Below are 20,731 nucleotides of genomic sequence, written 5' to 3' on the forward strand. Positions count from 1 at the left end.
GAAGTTTAAGAGGAAAAAAGATAAAATATGACCATAACACATATTTCTGGGTTTGCCAGCTGTGTAAGGCATAATTGAATTTAACAAATATACCAAACACTGATTTTAGAAGTAAACTATTAGAGTTGAAAATCTGACTATTTAGTAATCCATTATGAGTAATATAAGTTGAAATGCCTTAAAAAACTGCTTTAGGAAATCATCTGAGATCAATATACTAGAACACTGAAAAAAGAAAATTAGCAAAATAATACCCATTTATTCTTTGTTCCTACAAAATTGAGACTTGAAAACATACGAAAAGCAGAAACTTGTAAAATTAGTTTCAGGTTAATAATACTATTCAAGTATGTTATGGTAAAAACTCACTAATTTCACTTAGAGGATGATGACTATATTTCAAAAGATTTAAGTTTAAATATAATTTTAATTATTTTGACCTTACTACTTACACTAACAACTCAAGTGTTTTCATGTAGAATGCTTGCTTAAAAAGATAAAAATAGCTGGGACATTTATGTGTATTTGAGGTTCTCAAACAGGAATATTATGTGCACATTAATATACTCCTTCACAATGAGAAAGGTAGCTCTCGGACAACTCAATTACAAAACTGAACTGTCAGGATCCAAATTATGGTAGTTGTTATTTTTATTAATATTTATAAAAGTAAATATAAAAAAATGTGTCAGGGGGGTGTCAAAGCTCCTTTAATAAATATTCTTAAATGGTTATTGCCTTTTTGTGTTGGTCAGTGAGTTTGTAGGTATTCAGGGAGTATTTTTATGTGGAGAAACCCGTAATACAAACTTTCTTTACTACATAAACATTTGAGTAGTACTACAAATTTCCCATTAACGATGAGGGAAGAGATTATAAAGTTGCACATACTGTTTTACTAGAATTTAGAACCTTTCTGCGAAGGCAGTTTTAGGAGTGTTTCCATCTTTCACATTAGAAACAGTGTTTATAAATCTGGTCAAACACAATGGTTTTAGTAATGTAAAATTCAGTGATTAATTTTTCATAATCAGCTGCTTACATACACAAGTTTTCATGGGAATGAGACTATCAGGAGAGCACTCTAGGTTGCAAAATATACCTGTTACCAAATTTTTTTCAGCTAAAATAATCCAATAACTTTTTAATGAAAGACCAAAAAATTAAAATAACTTAGATTTGGTGTAGTATAAGATACCAGCAGTGTGCAGTACCAAGTTAAAGGCAGAGTAAGGTCTTTAGAAGATGGTGAGTACTAGCCATTATTCTTTATCAAAATACAAAATGTTTACCTTATGAGTAAAGTCTTGCCAAAGTGATGTGCCAGAGCTTCCAAAGGAGTGGGAGTTAGGAAGACTGCATTTCTTTTTTGAAATTCAAAACATCTCTAGTAACTAGAGAAGTTGTTTTATAGATGAATACACTAAATTTTTAAAATATGGCAAACCACCTACCAAGGCAAAATAAATAAGTTTCAAAGCTGGAAAAACTATCCCCATACTTTCCTGCCATTACTCTAAATATAAGAATCACAATATGATTCTAGAATCTCAAAACTAATACATTGAACTTATTTAGTATTTGAAGCTTTCTGAAATCAGTTTTTAGAACTTTATTTTACAAGTGATGAATGTACTTTTTAATTTTTTTCTAACATTTTGCCCCTAAAGATACAATTTAGACATTCATATCTCCAAAGCAAAAAATCATCAAAATAGATTAGCGTAACAACAGCCTACAGATAATGGTTACACATGCATATTCTTTCTTCCTCTCCAAACCGGTGGGAATTTTATTTCAACCAAGGCTCTCTAAGCCTTCATTATTTGTATGGAACTCCAGAGAAGATTAGTTTATCGATTTATGATTTAGTGGTCACGATCAGGGAAAAAATTATATTCTTCCAGTGAATAAATTCATGTCTGTCATTTCAGAAGCAGTTTAGGCATTCTTCATGCCCACTATCCAGGACAAACTCCTGCCAATATCTAATTACCTAGGGAATCAAATTTAAATAAAGTAGACAGAAAGTAGCCCATACGATGGGTAATCTGAATGATCTTAGCCTAAATTTATTTCTTGCTCCTCAATAAAGTACAGCGACTCCAGATATGTCCCACAGATGCAATGCTTGCTTCTCCTTGGTCAATGTGGAAATGTAATTTGTACTTCCTGACAGTACCTTTATCCACGAGGAAAGCTTTGTTTTATTTGCCTTTGTCTTATTTCAAATATATAATTCACTGGTTTACAAACTTTTCCAATGACTACATTTCAGTTTGTAATCAGGAAACATTTGAGAGGATATTTTTATTTGTTGGCCAAATTAGTAGTGGCAGTTTTCTTATAGAGAGCAATTATAAACACAATGAGTAGAAGCCTGCTAGCTCTAATCAACAGGTTGCACCTCTTGTTCTTTCTCTATATTTCAGGACCACGAACTGCTTCATTGTTCATGGCCTCAGGCGAGAGACCACAAAGAATTACTGGACAGAAAAGGAATATGTATAATATCAAATTGGTCCTTTCTTCCCACCCCTCCCACAAAAGCCAAACATTTCAATAGCTAAGTTTTCAATAAGATATATAACAACCTATAATAATCCTTTGAAATTTTCTTATAGAATGAAACATGAGTTTTAGCAGAGTTATTTAGTTGAGGGCTGGGGGAGCAACAAGCAACAGTATTTTCAAAAAGTATAACAATTCAGTGAAGATTACACATCAGTTGATGTTGCCTTAAGTTTTGTCAGTTTTAAAATGATTTTTTTTTCATTGCAAGGAATAGGCTTATACAGAAAATAAAATAGAGGCCAGTCCATTATCTACATATTCTTCATCTTAGCCATGAGGTCTTCCAAGCTTTCACTGGAATCTTCCACTGTTACCTCGGGTACAGAACCTTCTTGCTACCAACAAATGAGAGAGTACATAGTTAAAAAATAACCATAAAAAATTCTTGATGCTTAGGAATATATAATGAGTAAGCTTTAATCATGTTCAACAAATTTACAAAGTAAATTTTCTTTAATAAATGTGCCTTCTAATTTTTTTAAATTATTTATTTATTGCCTTCTAATTTTTAAGAGAGACTTAAGTTCTTTACTTTCCCCAACAGTCTTCAGATTTACAGGCAGTAATTTCAGTATTCTTGAGATATCTATTGAAGCAGTACTTTTAAATGGTATTGTGGCTAAAATTACTAGCATACAAAAATGATACTTTCATTTAATCAAAATCTACTTTACTTGATCCATTAATGAATAAACAAAACATTATGTCCATGTTTTCAAACAGTTTAAATGTGCTGTGCATATTTCTGTATTAGCACTGCATACCTCCGTCTTTCACACATCTTAATCTCTATAGTGTAAAATATCGAAAATAGGAAATACTGCTTTGACATTATGGAATGGGATGAAGATGAAAGAAGATAAACATTTTCTCATATTCACTTATGGTAAATCAGAATTTAGATATACCTTTTTGGGAATTGTATATGCCACTGTAATTCCTTCAGGTAAGTCAGGAACTGGACCTGAAGAATTTTTCAGTTCCTCTTCTGAAACCTCAGATACCAACTCAATACCTGTAGAGTTAAATTTGATCTTACAAAGTTTTTAAGGAACTTAATAAGCAATGATTATTCAAAATGTATATAATCAACTATAATTAGATTCCCTCCCATAAAAGTTTGTTTTATGCTGCCATTTCAGTTTATGAAAGAATTCCTACCCCACTCATTATCTTCATGTATTATCTCTTCCTCTTCTTGAACAACCTCCTGTTTGGGAAGTGCTACTACCTTTTTCTGTAGAAATCAAACAGAATTGAAGTGTTTTTACTCAGTTTTCTGAAGCATCGATTAAGAATTCAGGTAGGCTTTTTATCCTACTAAAAGCAAAAAAAACCCAGAATTTTCATTTTTGACGCATGGTGAATAAATTAAAAGTTTAAGGTTCCAGAATTGAATTATCTTGTATTCCAAATGCAAATGTTTCTTCTCTTTTAAATTATACCTATGCAATATGATCTCTCATACATTCTGGCAGATTGACATATACCTTATATTCTTCCTGTTGCTTCCTGCAATTTCGGTCATCACACTGAGGATTTGGCTTCATGGACATAGTAGGAAAAAAATCCTGCATTGCATTGTACCCAAGGTAAAAACTAACAGTACCAAAATTTAACAGAAACCTAGAAAAACAAATCATAGTACATTTAGATAAAGAAATAAAAAGAGAAGTATTAAAATAACTGGATTATTAAAAAATGATTTTGAAGTAGGTAATCATTTTTGTAACAAGCAAACCAGAAAACAAATTTTTTTATCTTGTTTACAGGACCTGTTTGGTTTTTTTTATCTTGTTTACAGGACCTGACTCAGTAGATATTTGTTGAATAACTACAAGGAAATATTACTCCATTTCATCAATAGAAATATTATTTTATGAATCTCTAATAAAGATAAAATGCTTCCAACTAAACTAATGTATGTCAACAACTTTAAGAAGCATACTGATTTTAGAGAAGTTAAAATGTGGAAGATGTATCTTAAAAATCCCCAAGGTATGGTAATAAATCTAATTTTTTAAGTTTTTATATATAACATAAAGTTTATGCTCTTAAATGTATAGCTCAATAAAATTTTACAAGTGTTCACCCATATAATCACTACAAGATCAAAATATAGAGCATTTCCAGTATGTCATTAAGCTCCCTGTGCTCCTTCCCAGTCAAATCTGATTCCTTTTAGAAGCTTATAGAGGGAAAATCATGTACATAAGGTAAACAACAAAAGAAAAAATATTTGCAAACATATGTTCTTAATATACAACAAGACAAGAAACTGAGCAAAGCATATGAGCAAACAATTCATAGAAAAATATGTGCTCAAATTACCCCAAATAACTGAAAATTAAGTGATACCCACCTTTTACCTATCATACTGACAAAGATTAAAGAATTTAATGATACCCAATGTTATCAAAGATGTAGGTAAAACAGGTACTCCTACACTGTGATGAAATGTACAATCCTTTTGAAAGAGAAATTTAGTAATATCTATCAAATATTGCATAAACCCAGAAATTCCACTCCTAAAAATTCACACTGTACAAAAATCTAGTGTACAAAGATATATGGCAAGATGTTGTTTGCAGCATTGTCAATATTAACAAAAACATCTATAAGTGGCCTAAATGTCCATCAATAGAGGGCTGGCTAAATACAACACATCTGTAAGAGAATACTTTATTGCCATAATTTCCCTCCCTTTTCGTATCCTACTATAAAATGTTTTGTTTAGATAGAGCCTACTGAAGTAAAGGCTATCTGCTCTTACATGAAACAGCTCTATACAGTTGCCTGAAGAGTTCTTATGTATGCTTTTTACAATTTCTTTGCTGGTAGTGGACATTTCTGATATCAGAGTGCCTTCCTATATCATGTTACAGTTTATTATTATATTGGAGACTTCAGAAACATAACTAAGCTTATTAAAGTATAAAATGAGAGAAAAATTGACCTGAACTGGGCAACACCTAATGGGATTCTGCTTTAAATAATGTGTGAGTTGGTTCAAAAACTCTTTGACATTAATCTTAGCTGCAAAGAAACCTTTGTCCTTTTTAGCTATAATTTAGATGGCGTTGTTTGTTGTTGGTTATCTGTTTCTGGGTAGCAGAGATAGTACTCTGGTTAATGTTTAATCACATTCATATTATTTTTAGTAAGAGTTAAATCAAGATAGTGGAAACAAGTGCATTTATGCCTAAGTCTCCAACCTAGTTAAACCTGTAGATTTATATCATTTAGTTAATGTGTCATACATAAGTACACCAGTACCATTTGTTTAACAAGAGCTATTCTAAATGCAGATAATAACACAAACATGTATGTGTATAATATGTGTAATATTAATTAATATACAATTGACCCTTGAACGACATGGGTTTGAACTGTGCCAGCTATCCATGTATACATGGGTTTTTTTCAAAAATATATAGTCGCTCCTCTGTATCCCTGAGAATCTGTGGATGCAGACAGCCAACTGTATGCACTGTTCTACACCATTTTATATAAGGGACTTGAGCATCTATTGGTTTTGGTATCTGCAGGGAGATGGAGGGTGGTCCTGGAACCAACCCCAAGTGGATACCAAGGGTCGACTTGTTAAGATTTTTGGAGAGTCAAAAGTTATATGTGGATTTTCAACCGCATAGGGGTTGGCACCCCAACTCCTGCAGTATTCAGGGGTCAACTGTACATTGAAATGAAATCTATTAAGATATATTTACATAAAAATAAAAAGTATATGTATACCATATACAACAAAATAAAAATATATATTTAAAACTAAATTTAAAAACTATAATACTTAGCTGATAATTCCAATATTTAAGATAATTCATGAAATATATTTATTTTTATCAAAAGGAAACAAGACTATTCAGAAAATTTAACCCTCACTCACTTTAACACATTTTGTACCAAGATCCCAGCAACCACTCCCATAGTGGTGGGAAGACTGGCTGCACAAACACCTTCTCGTTTCAGAGTCTTTTCATCAATATTTGCAGCAACTACAAGTGGTGGAGCACACTACATGAAAAAGAATAAAAGAAAATATATTTCAAAGAAAGGGAAAAAAAGTTTATGTCTCAAATAGTATTCCATCACATTCAAAGTTAGTTTTTTCTTTGAATTGTAATATATTTTCAATGCCCCTAGGAACTCCAGTAATTAACAGTGAAGAATAAGCCAAAATGAATTATGCATACCGCAAAACAAGCAGATTCTCCAGGAATTATAAGCTGTATATGCCCCGAAACTGCATTTTCACTGACCCCAGACTCCATCCATGTTTGTCCAAGTTCATTACAAGCCTTAGTAGAAATAGGTGAAAGAACATAAAAGAGCAAGAAATAATTTACTGTAACTTCTTTTTATAAAAAACTGGAGTTTAACTAAATTACCTTTTCTTTTTACCACGAGTTTTTAAAAATTAGCTTTCAGAATTAAAAAGTTGTAAATAATGGAATTCCTTGGCAATTGCCACTCTCCATCTAAAAAGTAAACTGACATGTAAGCAGTCAATAAATATCTATTTAATTAAATTTAACCATAGTTTATTGGATTTCTTATTAGGTTAATGTAGAACTTCATTTTTCTAAGATAATTTCAGCAACAAAAAAATGCAAAATGTCATTGAAGAGTTGAAAACAACTTAAAAAAGAAGTCAGTCTTATTTCTGAGAAAAAATGTTCATATGCAATTTGTGTGTATATTTACATTTACATAAAAATAAAGTAAAAAATGTTAAAACCAATGCTGACCAAGAATAAGTATTATAAGAGTATTACAAGACATTAATTTATTTTAAAAAGTTATACATAAGAAGTATCTGCTATTTTATAGTTTCCTCTATCATTGGCATAGAGAGAGTAGGATACTGAAACATATGCCACAAAAACAAGGCTAGACAGGTCCTGCAGCCATTGGGATACCTTTCGAAAGTAGGCTATGAGAACTAAAAGGGTTTAAATGCATAATTGTTTTTAGTATGGGGAATATATACTAATGGAATCTACAGAAAAATGGATAAATCCATGAGTATAACATTTTACACAATAGGAACACTCACTGTATTTATTGTCATCCGAGCTTCAAAATTGTCCACACAGCTAAGAACTAGGTCAACAGGTTTTCCCTCTTCTAATCCACCATTACTTGGCAAAGAAAATAAATTTTATTTGAAAAAAATCAGAACAAAAATACATTCTAATTAGACTTTATTTGTTCAGTCATGTTTATTCTTTCCATAAATGTTTAAGTATAATTGTGACATAGTAAGTATTTAATATTAAAGATCTAATATATATCAAGTATTGAGTAACCATTAAAAATAAACATCAATAATACTATAGTACTTATTACATAAGACATATAAGAATGCAAGAAGTATAAAGCCTGTTGACTAAAGTTACCATTTACCAATAACCTTTCACAGACTTTTATTCTTCTTTCACTAAAAATGTAATAAAAGTTAATACAATTCAATATTTCAGTTGTGTTAAAAGAGTCTACAGAATACCACTTTCAGATAGAAATATATTCTAGAACACAGAACTTATAATTGAGGATTCTTTGTTATACTATTATAATGAGGGGCTTTTTGTTTATTTTGTTGTTACTATTATTTTTTGGACAATATATACTTTTTACTGAGCTTCTAGTACATAAAAATTACACATGAAATTATTTTAAAAACAAAAATTATATCATTCTACCAACTCGCTAAATCAATCATCAGTACCTATTTTCTAATAATACTTTCTAATAATTTAACTGAGCTGGACATTAAGCAAAATATTCATAAACAAAATTTTACCTTATTCTGTCCATAAAATGTTGAAAGTTTTCTACTGTGGTTATATTATAGTTGTGTACTTCAAAAAGAACGTCAGGATTAATGTTCCTAAGAGGGAAATAGGGTGTGATTAAAAAACTACTAGTAGGTAATCAAAAGAGTTAGAAAGAAAAAGAACTGAAGATCACTTAACAGAGTAGAGAAATGGAATTCAGGCTAGTCAAAGAAAATCCAAAGTCCTCTTCTACCTTTTTTGTCCTATTTCAAAAACTAGGTTCAAAGACTAGGTACGAAACATGTAGATTGTCAGAAGGCTTACAGAAATGTTCCCACAATCTATATGCCGGGAATTAAGGCTTTAACATCTCTGTTAGCTCCAGCTCAGTCTGACAAATGAGCTTCTTTGTTCCTTACTCAATTCAATGCAAGTATGTTTGGGCCCACAAAGAAACTTCCTAGAGTTAAGGTTAGCCAGCTATGGCGCTTGGGCCAAAACTGACCTGCCACCTGTTTTTGTAAGGTCTGCAAGCTAAAAATGGTTGCATTAAAATATATACACATATATTTCATGACATGTGAAAAATATATGAAATTTTAATTTCAGAGTCCATAAATAAAATTTTATTGGAGCATAGCTATAGTCATTCATTTTTCTATTTTTCTCTATTGCCTATGGCTGCTATAACACTACAACTTTAGAGCTGAGCAGTTTCAACTGAGACCACATGGCCCTCGAAACTTAAAATATTTACTGTTTAGCCCTATGCAGAAAAAGGCTGCCAACCCAGATCCAAGAGGAAGAGAATTCTTATATAACTGAAATTTGCATTTTTGTAAGAGAAAAATTTAGATCCCTTTACTCATACCAAATACACAAAGTAAGATTTCACTAAATATGGTTATAATTGCTATTCCATTTACCTCAGCGTATGTTCTGCTGCTTTAACTTTACTTAATCCTGCTTGATGAGGTTGGAAGAAAAGTCTATTCATATTTGCCAGTTCCACCTTGTCATAGTCAAAGAGTAGCAACTAAAATGAAAATAATGGTATTCTGATGAAAAACATACCAAAAAAACAAACAAAAAACAACAAAAGAATAAACTAGTGGGCTTTACATTTGATCTGTTTAACAGCTTGACAGTAATAATATTACCGAATTCTGGAATACTAGGTGCCATATATTAACTCGTTTAGTGTTCATATGAGATAAGTACATAGATACTACTACCCTCCTTTTAAAAACGATAGAAATAGGGCACTTGCCCAAAAGCCACTCAGCTAATATGTAGTGGAAATGGGATTCGAATTCAGGCATTCTCAGTCCAGCATCTGTACTCTAATCACAATGCTGTACTGCCTCTAAATGATTCGCTGAGATAATGTTCATTCCATGTCATACCAATTTTTAAAAATTCTGCCAAAATCCTACTTGATTCCAATTTTTTGCTGAGTCAAGAACCCATTAGAAAAATTAAAATCTTAAATCAGATAAACACAAATGCTATAACTTAAAAACTATAGTGTAGCTTGACTCCATTTGTGAATATGATACTATATACATATACATATATATATAATAATGGCTAAAACATTATTCCAAATAGAATTAGTAACCAATCTGTAAATTATTGTCTTCTGCTATATATTTAGGCATGACAGTGTTTGTCAAACACATATACACAAACACACACACACAATTTTAAAATGACTAAAAGATCCCATTTCTTATCAGTAAGAACAGGTTGGACCCAAGGATTTCCAAGGTCCCTTCCTTGATCTAAAATTCTGTCTGTGTAATACAATTCTCAGTAACTATATTTAACAATAAAAATAAAAATGAGATTTTCTTCTCAATAAACTAAAAAAATTAACCCATCCTATAAAAAAAACACTTAGGTAACCCTTACTTTCTTGCTTGGAAAACTATCACTTATGCCTCTTATAATAATTTTCTAACCTTAGAGTGTCCAAAATATGGTTTACTTAAGCTCATTCAACAATATTTGTTAGATCAGGCCAAGTTTTAAGTTTGAGTGTTGGCCTCACAGCTGGTTTATTAAGTTGCAGGAAATCCTAAATTTGGGAACAGGAGGTGTGAGTTGTACTCTGCCACTAATTACCTCTGATCTTGGGTAAGTCACTTTCATTTTTGGGGTCTGTATCTTCATCTGTAAAATAAAGCGGCTAATCTAGGTCTGGTAATCCAGGGTGCCCTGGGGATTCCAGAAACTTTCAGGGATAAGAAGTGGGCTCTGGGTCTCCAATTCTCCACTTCCCTACTTAACCCCAAGAATTAGCTACTTGTTTATCTGTTTTACAAATTGAAGAAAGAGTTCTGAAACTTACCTATGTAGATCCCTAGCTTACAACCTTGAGTGTACACTGCAATCACTTGGGGAGTTTTAAAAAAATACAGATGTCTGGGTCCCATCTCCAGAGATTCTGATTAACCTATTATGAGGTACAGTCTGGACATGAGATTTTTTTTTTTTAATTCTGCCTAGGTAATTCTAATTACAGCAGTATTTGATAATCACTGTTCTAGATCCTTGCTACTCAAAATGTGGCCTGGGCTAGCAACATCAGAATCACCTAGGAACTCGTTAGAAATTAAAATTCTTAGGTCCGCCTGAAACCTACAGAATCGAAACCACTGGGGTAGGTCTGGCAATCTGTTTCCAAGTGATTCTGATGCACACTTGAACCTGAGAAGCACACATCTCCAGGATCTCTACTACCCTTGGTCAGTCCACCAGGGTACTTACATCGGCTATAAGCAATTGCTGGCTGGCTTTTGTAAACCTCTTTAAAACTTGAAAATGTTAATAAACATTTTGTCTTTTTGCATTCTTTCCTATATTAATAGAGTGCCAACTTTGAAATTACTTTCTTCTAAGAATTTGGGGCATGGAACGGGGCATTTTAAGAATTTGGGGCATTGATAAACTATGGGAAAATGTGTGCTGTGTCAAAATGACAAATTAAAGGGCATATAATTAGGTACAGTTTATGTATTCAACCACTTTAGCTTTATAAATCTAAGATCGGCAGATTGATTTCTGGTATAAGGTTACTTATTTCTACCCACAATCTAAACCAATTTTAGAAAAAAGTAAAAAAAGTATGGGTTTAAAAAAATCTAGAGCATTCTCCAGTTCAGTTTCACTTAAGCCCAAATTGTTTATATATTACTCAAACAAAAAAAGTTCCTGAACACAATTGGGTAGTCCTTGTTTAATTAACAATATCAGCTTCCATTCAGATGAGGTTATGTCTTAAGCCCTTCGGGTAGAACAATCTGAATAAATATACCACAAATCAATAACCATTAGTAATGAGAAATAAAAATCCTTATACCTGATTTACCCCAGAAGTGAGTAGTTCCCTATATGATAGGCAAAGGGAAATGTTTTTACCTTACCAATGCCACATCTTGTCAGCATTTCAGCAGTTACACTACCAACTCCACCAACACCTACTATTGCTACAGCAAAGGTACGGATTTTCTGTGAAATGCAAAATTATACGTCTTGATTAATAACTCTTCATCAAAAATGTCATCAGAAATTATTTTCATTTACTGAAATCATCTTCAAAAACTTGGAAAAGTTTATCATACCTCATAGTCGCTGACAATTCCCATGCGTTTCAATGCCATCAGGCGGCTTAAAACAAAGAAAAAAATGTTTAAAGCTAACAATCTTTTAATAGTGACATAGGTAAACCTACATCATAGAAAATAAACACCAAAACTCAATCACTACTAATCCTTTCAAAGAAGAGAAATCTTTCCGCGGGATTTACCAGATGAAACTAAATTACCAGGGCAGCTTTGAAAACACTGATGCCTGAAAACCCTCCCAGGTGCAGAACACACAAGATTTTTTTTAATTGGAAATAATTTTTCCTCAAAATTTCTAAGATACAGTTCAAGCGTCTTTTAGCTTCTGAAATTTTATGTGCCTTTGCGTGAATCTATTGTCATCCATTGTGCTGGGTACTTGATGTACCCTTTCAATTTGGAAACACATTTTTCAGTTCTGGGAAATCTTGAAGAATTTGATGATTTCCTTGTTTAGTTTATTTTTCCTGGAACATCCTTCTGGAACTCCTATTATTTGGAAGTTGGACCACTTGGACTAGTGTTCTACTCTTATTTTCTTTCTCCTATTTTTCATGTTTTTAGTTTTCTGCTCTAGTCTCCAGATGTCTTTCGATTTTATTTTCCAACTTTTCTATTGAGATTTTCATTTTTGTTATTCTCCATTTTCAAGAATTCTTTTAAGTCATCTGAATGATTTGTGTGTGTGTGTGTGTGGCACCTTGTTTCATTTCATTTCCAAGATATCATCTCTCACCTGGGGATATGGATAATGTTGAGGATGTGTTCCCCTTTCATAATCTGTTTAAGTTACTATTTTTACTGTGTTTCTTTCATGTTAAGAGCTTCTCTCATTCTTTGTTCTGCTTATATTTAAGAGCCAGACACTAATAAAGGCAAGGATAGGCAATGCTTGTTTGAATTTGGGCTTCACTGTAGTGCGTTCTGGCCAGACTCTTTAGTTGTAACCCATAATGTCACTGTCTTTCAGTCTTTCTTCTTGGCTTGATTAGATTCCCTAAAGAATCTTTCACTTTCCAGCCTGAAAGGTGTTTGTGGCTCTCAGTTTTGGGATGTTAAATGGAAGAGCAAGGCTGGGAGTCCTAGCATTCAGTATGTAAACATTAGTTAAGCCCCTTACTTCAAATACAAATACCTGTTTCAATTAATAGAAATCATCTCTTTCACTCTCACCAATGAGTAAATCTCTAGTCTTCTCTCCTGGTAGGCAAGAGACATTAGCATTAGCTCAGCTACAAAAAGTGGTGTAGGAAACCTAGGCTGTATCTTCAACAGATTTTCAACCACATCTCTTTTAGCCCTACCTTAAGCTCTTCTAGAAGTATCTGCCTTTCCTGAGCCTTTGGGGAATTCTGTGGTATAAAGTGGGTTGGAGGCTTAAGAGTCAACTTTTTTGGATCATTAAATCAGTTATCAGTCACTCATCCCTTTTCTAGTTTCTAAAATTGTGTTACTATAATCTTCAAGTACAGGGACCCACCCATCCCAATTATTAATAGAAACCCTATATTTTTTCAGTAGGGATTTATTCCTTTTTAAAAATTTCTTTATTGTCACTTTAATAGAAATGGGTAGACAGTGATAATAAATACCTTTGATCAATATGCCATGTGCACTTTGATGCTTTCTTTAATCTTTCTAAATAACCCTAAGAAGAACATATTGCAACCCCCTTTTACAAATTTGAAAAAAGATTCAGGTTAATTAACTTTTTCGAAAATCAGCTAAATGGCAAACAAATATTCAGAGCTGGGTTTTTAAGCTAATATTTGAAACCAGGTTTTCTAATGTTAAATCCTCTACTCCCCTCTCCATTTCCTCCACATGTTTATAATTAGTCTATATCACATAATTTTACAGTTACTTGTGTTCTTCGATCATTATTCCACAACCATTGAGTCTCCCAAACTAAAGCAAATGGTCTTTGGGGGTCAGAGTCTTTCTATTTCTTTTGTATCGCTTGATGCAATTAAAATGATTTGAACACCTACAAACCTTTCTATTTTTCAATAACCCTGTACTTTATCATAATTCTTAATGTCTGTATTGCAATCCCATGTTTACCTTTCTATCTAACGCTGATCTGGTGATCTCTAGAGGGAAATGGCAATATCTACTTTGTATCCCCAGTGTCTATGCATAAGAAATATTCAATAAATGGTAAATAATACCATCTAGGAGGGCTGGAGATGAAAAGGTGCTCACCAAATATTTACTGAATGAACAACAATCCAAACAAATTAAGGCTTAACTTTATCAATTTTCCATGTACTAGTGAGGAGCTTTGGGTGACAACTGCCATTTCCTATGTAGCAAAAGATAAAGGGTGCAAATAAGATAGAAAATACTAAATGTTTATATTTGAGTTCTGAAAGTTTGTGATTATTAAATGTCAAAGGATCATCTCACATTAAGTGATTCACATCTCACATTTAGGTGATTCTAAATATGATCCACACTCCTTTTTATTCTTAGATGAAAATTTTCAAATTTTTCATTTGTAAAATTACGAAATGTTTAAGGATGCAAATGGAATAGTTTCCACTTCTGACTAAAGATGTCAGTTCATGCTTATTCAAACTCTAAAGATTTTGGATTAATCCTTCATATTTGGCAATACAGTTAAAATACATGCACCTCTGTCAATTATATCATAATAAAATTGAAGGAAAAAAAAAGAATTAAGACAACTTGCTAACCTATTAGATTTGATGAAGGAAAAGCAAGCATCTGGCATGATTTCATTTGATTTGGGTTAATATGAACTCTAATTACAGAACAATTAGCATTTTGTCTGGTGTTTCTATTATAAATAATATAATTAACATCTTTGTACCTAAATAGTGGTCTGAATTTTAGGGTTTAAAAAAAAAAAAAAAATACATGCACCCTAAGACTTACTCAGAGGCTTTATATATGTCACAAATAAAACATTTTTTAAAAATCCAAACTCTTCTGCTCTTTAAAGAGAAAGAGCAACAATAACATCTTTCCTGTTTCACCTACTTTAAAACTATCCAATTTTTTAGCCATACTACTTAGTGGCTTATTTTTTACTGGGGAGACAGTTCCATGTGAACTCTGGGATAAAACAAACCTAATGCCAGTCCAGGCCTTATTATATACTACTTGCTCTATGACCTGAGCCAAGTCATAGCAGCTTGTTAAGCCTCAATTTTCTCACCTATAAAATGGGGGTAAAATAATAGTGGCTATCTGCTAGGGTTGTGGTGAGGAGGAAAACACATGAGTGAGGGTGCATGAAAAGTGCTTAGCAGGTAAAGCAAGCTCAGTTAATGTTAGTATCTGCACTGAGCAATAAAGTCTTGTACAAAGCTTAGCACGTACAAGCGCTAATCTAAGAATTTTACATACACTGATGTTTTCAGTCCTCACAACTCTGACAGCTATCACTATTATGCCTATTTTACAAGTGAGAAATTTAAGCAGATAGGTTTAGAACTCGCCAAAGGCTGCTCAACTACTAAGAGTTGGGATCTGAATCCAGTCTGACTCTAGAGTCCTTACCCTTAACCACTGCACTATATTCAGCCTGGATTATGAAACCTTGGGAAACGAAAAAAGGTGGGGACAGAACTGCTAAAGTCAAATGGCTTTAGAGCTAATCCAGCTCTCTCACCACGCCCCAACTCAAGAAACATTGAGAAGACTTTATGAAACTGGAAGTTAATGCTTAGCGGGTTTTACATCCGATGTCATCTTCTGAAAGTTGTCACTATCAGTTTTAGGCAGAGCAAGGTAGACTGAGACAGATGCGGTAGGAAACTGGATACATGTCCTCAGGAGGCACAGGAGCAGCACCATATGGCTGATTCACTTGGATTTTTTTTAAAAAGAAGAAAAAACACCTTTTGACCAGTATTAAGACGTGGCGTTTCCCATTTGGGAAAAGGACAACCAGAACAAGAAAGGAAATATGGGAGCCCCGGGAACTGGATGGGAGAGGAATGCCTCACTCGACCATACGGGAACCGGGACCTCATCCCCCTCACCAGCCTCCGATCCATGACGCAGGTCACCTGTAGGGATTGGAGTCCACTACCTCCGGGCTCATCTTCTCGATTCGGGCCCGGCCGCCTCCCCCGTCGCCGTCTCCCAGGGCTCGCCGATTTCTCTCTTGGGCCAATTCTCGCTCCAGTTCCTCAACCCGCTGCTGCAGCCGCTCCACAGACTCGGCCATGGCTGGGTCCCCGGCCGCCAATGCTTTCAGCCCCAGCCGTCGCCGTCGCCGCCGCCGCCGTCTCACGCTGCCAGGTCTACTGAGCCCGTGAGGGGTATATAAGGAAGCACCTGCTTGGTGGCTTTCCTAGCCCAGACCCTGGGGAAGTGCTCCCAGAGCCTCACAGATGGACACGTCTCCACCACAACTACGGACCTCTCACTGAACCATTTCCGGTTGCAGTCATCGCTCCCCCTCAGAAAACATCCGCTCCTTTTAGTTTCCTTTTTCGCCGGGTCCTAAGAGACCAGGCGTCAGCAAGGCCGACGTCCTAAGCGTCCAAGGCCAGCAAGCAGCCTACGATGTCGCCTTTCCAACCCGGAGGCTAGTTAAAACACCAGGATCTTTTTTTCCTGGGCTCGAGTTCCTGACGGTCCCTTTTCTGAACAGAACTTTATAGGCCTTCCGCCTGCCGGTGCATTAAATTTGGAGGTGGAAAGGCCTCTGCGTTATTTGTCCGTAGCTTAACTTGTGTGTGATTGGCTGGAGTGAGCCCCGCCCCTGGCCTCTCACTCCGGCTGTAAAGTAGCTTTCCTTAAGAAAGAAGTGTCTGTGGATTTGAGGTCTCTGCGGTTTTCGGCGCTAGTCATGGAGACCCGTGCCTCCAGCGAACCCGAAGTGATGGAGGTGCTGCCCCAGCATAAGTTCGACTGCAGATCCCTGGAGGCCTACCTAAACCAGCACTTACCCGGCTTTACAGCCGCGCCCGAGGCCAAGCTGACGGTGGCCCAGTATAGGTATTGACGCCGACCTTCTCCAGCAAAAACAAATCTGTGCATCGTGCTTTTTCCCCCTTACTTTGGCCTTGGGTGGGTTACTAATTCACCCCACCACAGTTTCTTTTCATATAATTACGCACTCTGCTGGCGGGAGCATTCTATTCTGGTTATTAACTAGAGGACTGTGGTGGAAGCGACAACAGTCACGATTCCAGCTGTGAGAAGGAATCTTTTGTTAAAGGATGCAATTATGTACCTTAAAGATTCACTGATGCTATTAAGGTTGAAAGCTCTGTGGGATATAAAAAGACTTTATCTCAACTTTTGTCCTACGAGCGCTAGATTTTTTTTTTTTTTTCCTGAGAAGCAGATGTAATTCCATTATAATTGGCTGTATTCTTGAAGGTGCTTAATGGTAGCAGCAGGGGGATCCGAATTCTAATTCTAATTCACAGCACCCCTTTGGCCTTTAGTTCTTTTTGAAGTGAGAGAATAGAACTGGATGACAGTCCTGAAAGTGCTGTTTTATAATAGAAAATATATTTTAAAATAAACTTTTAAAAATAGTAGTTTTATAAAAATAAAAAAAAAAAGAGTTTCGGAAACAGTCTTGGCTTCCACAAAATTAGATCTGCCACTTACTGACAGGGAATTTAAATATGTTACATAACTTCTGATAGTTTTGTAATCTGTGATAAGTACCTGCCAGTTCTGAGTAATTCTGGCAAGTAAATGAAATAATAGAAATGAAAGGCCTTAAACATTACAACAGAACACATACTTGTGGCATTTATCAGTGGCATTTACAGGGTCTTTAGACTTTAGACTTTCCCAAGTGCAGTGAGTTCTTGCAACTGGTTATATCCCTTGCTAGGACCCTAAAAGCTGTGCCCAGAGGACTGCTACCAGAGATAATGACTCCTGTGGAGCATGAGGCTTCTAAGCCAGGGTGACACCCATATTCACCCATTGTGGTTTCATTTCTTCAAACCTGAGCTGTCACCAAAGGAACACAGGAGTCATACAGTAAATCCTAGTCTGATGAATGGATTACTATGTGGACTCCACTGAGGAAAGTCATCTATGCTGCCATCCTGGCATACTGTGTTTCCTGTCTTCGTATGCTTTAAATGAACCAATGCCCAGAGTGGCCTGTTGGGGTCTTGTGAGATTGACGGTATAGTCAAAGCCTTCTCTGACCAAGTGAGTGTTCCTTACCACACGTATACATGCAAAAATTTCATCTTTGTTAATTAAGGTTGGACAAAAGTGCCACCTCTTTGGTTATAGGTTAATACATTTCTTTCAGCACCAAATGCCCAAGTCCTAAACAAAGCATTCCTTTCTGGCTTATTGATGATTCTTATCATACTGATACCGTCAGTGGGTTCCAGACTATATGGAGACCTAATGCTTGGCATGGTTAAATTTAGCTGGTACTGTGATGTGTTGGTGAACATATCTTCTCAAGATAGGCTTTTTTTAAGTCTTTCTTAGAACCTTGGTAGATACTTAATCAGAGGAAAGCTTCAAGTTTGGAGGAGAGTTTGTTTTTGTTATTGTTTGTGTGTATGTGTTTTGTTTTTTCGAAATAAAAGTCATGTCACATAAAATTCAGAATTTTAACTATTTAAATGTATTTAGTGGGTTTTAAAAATTATATTCACAAAGTCGTACAACTGTTACCACTATCTAATTCCAGAGCATTTTCATCAACACCCCCCCCCAAAAAAAACTTGCCTTCCAATTATCCCCTCTTCCCATCCACCAGCAGCTACAAATCTACCTTCCGTTGCTATGGATTTATATATTCTGGATGTTTCATAGAAATGGAATTATATACTACGTGGCCTTTTGTGAGTGGCTTTTTTCACTTAACATAATGTTTTCAGAGTCCAACCACATTGTAGCATGTATCAGAACTTCATTCCTTTCTGGCTGAGTAATATCCCACTGTATGGCTGTATCACATTTTGTTTATTCATTCATTTGTTGATGGATATTTTGGCAGTTTCTACTTCTTGGCTGTTGTGAATAGTGCTGCTGTGAACATTCTTATACAAGTTTTTGTGTGAACGTGATTTTAGTTTTCTTAGATATATACCTAGGAGTGGAATTGCTGGGTCATACGATTACTCATATGGTAACTTCAATGAGAAGCTTTTAGTTTTCCGATTATATTTCACCTGGGTCATTTACCATCATGAATGGCCAGTACTTCATATATGACTGCATCATCAAAAAAGCATCCAACGACACGTTAGGCATAAAAAAAGTTTTTGTTGTTTTTTGGTAGGGAAAAATGGCGTAGATGATAGAGGCTTTGTTCATCCCTCTTGCAACTAAATCAAAGTTGTGACAGAAACAAAGAGCAAACAGCAAAGAAAGTTGCCTGGGATCTAGATGAACAGAAGCATTACAACTAGGAGAGAAATAATTAATCAGCCTGCAATGGTAGAAGGTAGGACGGGGTGAAGACGCAAGGCTGCCTGGTCTTGAGCAACTGAGTGGGACAGAGGCTACGGCAGAGGCAGCAAGCAGCTGCAGACACCGGTCTTATTAGAGTGAACTTTTATGGTGATGGACCTGCTCACTCTGAGCACCAGCACTGGGTAGGCTGCATGAGGATCACTAGGGACTTACAGGAGGACACTGAGTGAGGGCCGGAGTCGAGGCTTTTTCCCAGGCAGAAGTGCCCGAGGTATCCATTGCTCCTCTGTTAAGCCTCCCACCTTCCAGCATGCAGACTCTGTGCCACCATAGCTGAGACGTCATCAAACTGGGTAACAGAGGTCACTCAGCCCAGAGGATTCCCTGAAACTCTACCTCTCCCAAATCACAACCCCACCCAAGCCACTTGCAGTTGTGCCCTCAGCGAGTCAGGTGCTCCTTGCTAAGCAGCGCCAAGACTCACACTGGTGGCAACTGGGCTCGGTTTTTGGTGTGGTTTCTTGAGGCAACTATAAGCACAGCATCTGCGGATTTCTTGCTGAATCTTAACGGGTGGCCCCAGAAAGGTCACAGGATGGGGCTAAACTTGACCTGCAGCTGAACCCGTCTCAGGATTGTGCCGCTGGACACCTACTACACAAAGCTACTCTAATAAGACTTAGGAGCTTTGCTTTTACACAGAAACAGACAAAGAAAGGTGGCCAAAATGGGAAGACAAAGAAGCAGAAACCATATGAGAGAACAGAATAGAGATCCAGGAATAATGAAGTCAAGAAATCTAATAGATGCAGAGTTCAAAACACTGGTTATAAGGATGCTCAATGAACTTAGGGGAAGTATAGATGAATTCAGTGAGAACTTTAACAAAGAGATTTAAAAAAACGTAAAAATGGAAATGGATATTATAAAAGAGAAACCAGTCAGAAATGAACACCTTATCTGAGATGGAGTATATTAGAGGGAATCAACAGAGTGGATGAAGAATAGGATCGAACCAATATAGAGGATAGAGAAGCCAAGAACACTCAGTCAGAATGGCAAGAAAAAAGAAGCCAAGACTATAATAATAATTTAAGGAGTGTCGGAAGCCAGCCGACCAAGTCAAACCGGGTACCTGAATGGGGGAGCGGGGACTGAGAAAAAAGAGAAGACAGACAGGGTGCAGGAGGGAGAACAGATTTCACAACTGTCTCTCCGAGTTTATTTCTTATCCTTCTTTTTATACATAATCTGTTCCTTTTGGTATCCCAAGATAACATAATTAAAGTAACATCCTGAAGATCAAGGTACAATCGACACTTCCTTTGACACTCACTTTGACAC

General features: G+C 35.5%; 2 protein-coding genes across 4 annotated transcripts in view; one reads left to right on the forward strand and one right to left on the reverse strand.

Moving 5' to 3' along the window:
• Positions 1-1,597: 1,597 nt before the first annotated feature.
• UBA5 (ubiquitin like modifier activating enzyme 5) lies at positions 1,598-16,407 on the reverse strand. Of its 2 annotated transcripts, XM_006907244.3 has the most exons (12): positions 16,039-16,407; positions 11,996-12,041; positions 11,793-11,882; positions 9,296-9,405; positions 8,396-8,482; positions 7,649-7,733; positions 6,786-6,890; positions 6,479-6,606; positions 4,065-4,200; positions 3,736-3,811; positions 3,483-3,589; positions 1,598-2,909 (listed from the first exon to the last, which is right to left on the reverse strand). In XM_006907244.3, the coding sequence occupies exons 1-12, from the start codon at positions 16,197-16,199 to the stop codon at positions 2,826-2,828; spliced, it is 1,215 nt and encodes a 404-aa protein (XP_006907306.1). In that variant the 5' UTR covers positions 16,200-16,407; the 3' UTR covers positions 1,598-2,825. The 2 variants fall into 2 exon arrangements, with proteins under 2 accessions (XP_006907306.1, XP_024899338.1); XM_025043570.1 differs by lacking the exon at positions 16,039-16,407 and having other exon boundaries at positions 11,798-11,882; positions 11,996-12,043.
• Positions 16,408-16,788: 381 nt separating this feature from the next.
• Positions 16,789-20,731, forward strand: part of ACAD11 (acyl-CoA dehydrogenase family member 11) — a 62,752-nt gene continuing 58,809 nt past the window's right edge. The window contains exon 1 of one of the 2 annotated variants that reach the window (XM_006907243.3): positions 16,789-16,975. In XM_006907243.3, the coding sequence (XP_006907305.1) occupies positions 16,827-16,975 (149 nt within the window). In that variant the 5' untranslated portion in view covers positions 16,789-16,826. Of the gene's footprint in view, positions 17,048-20,731 lie in introns of both variants that reach the window. The other variant, XM_025043569.1, reaches the window with a different exon arrangement.

The sequence above is a fragment of the Pteropus alecto genome, unplaced genomic scaffold (assembly GCF_000325575.1).
Source record: "Pteropus alecto unplaced genomic scaffold, ASM32557v1 scaffold92, whole genome shotgun sequence".
Taxonomy (NCBI): Eukaryota; Metazoa; Chordata; class Mammalia; order Chiroptera; family Pteropodidae; genus Pteropus; species Pteropus alecto.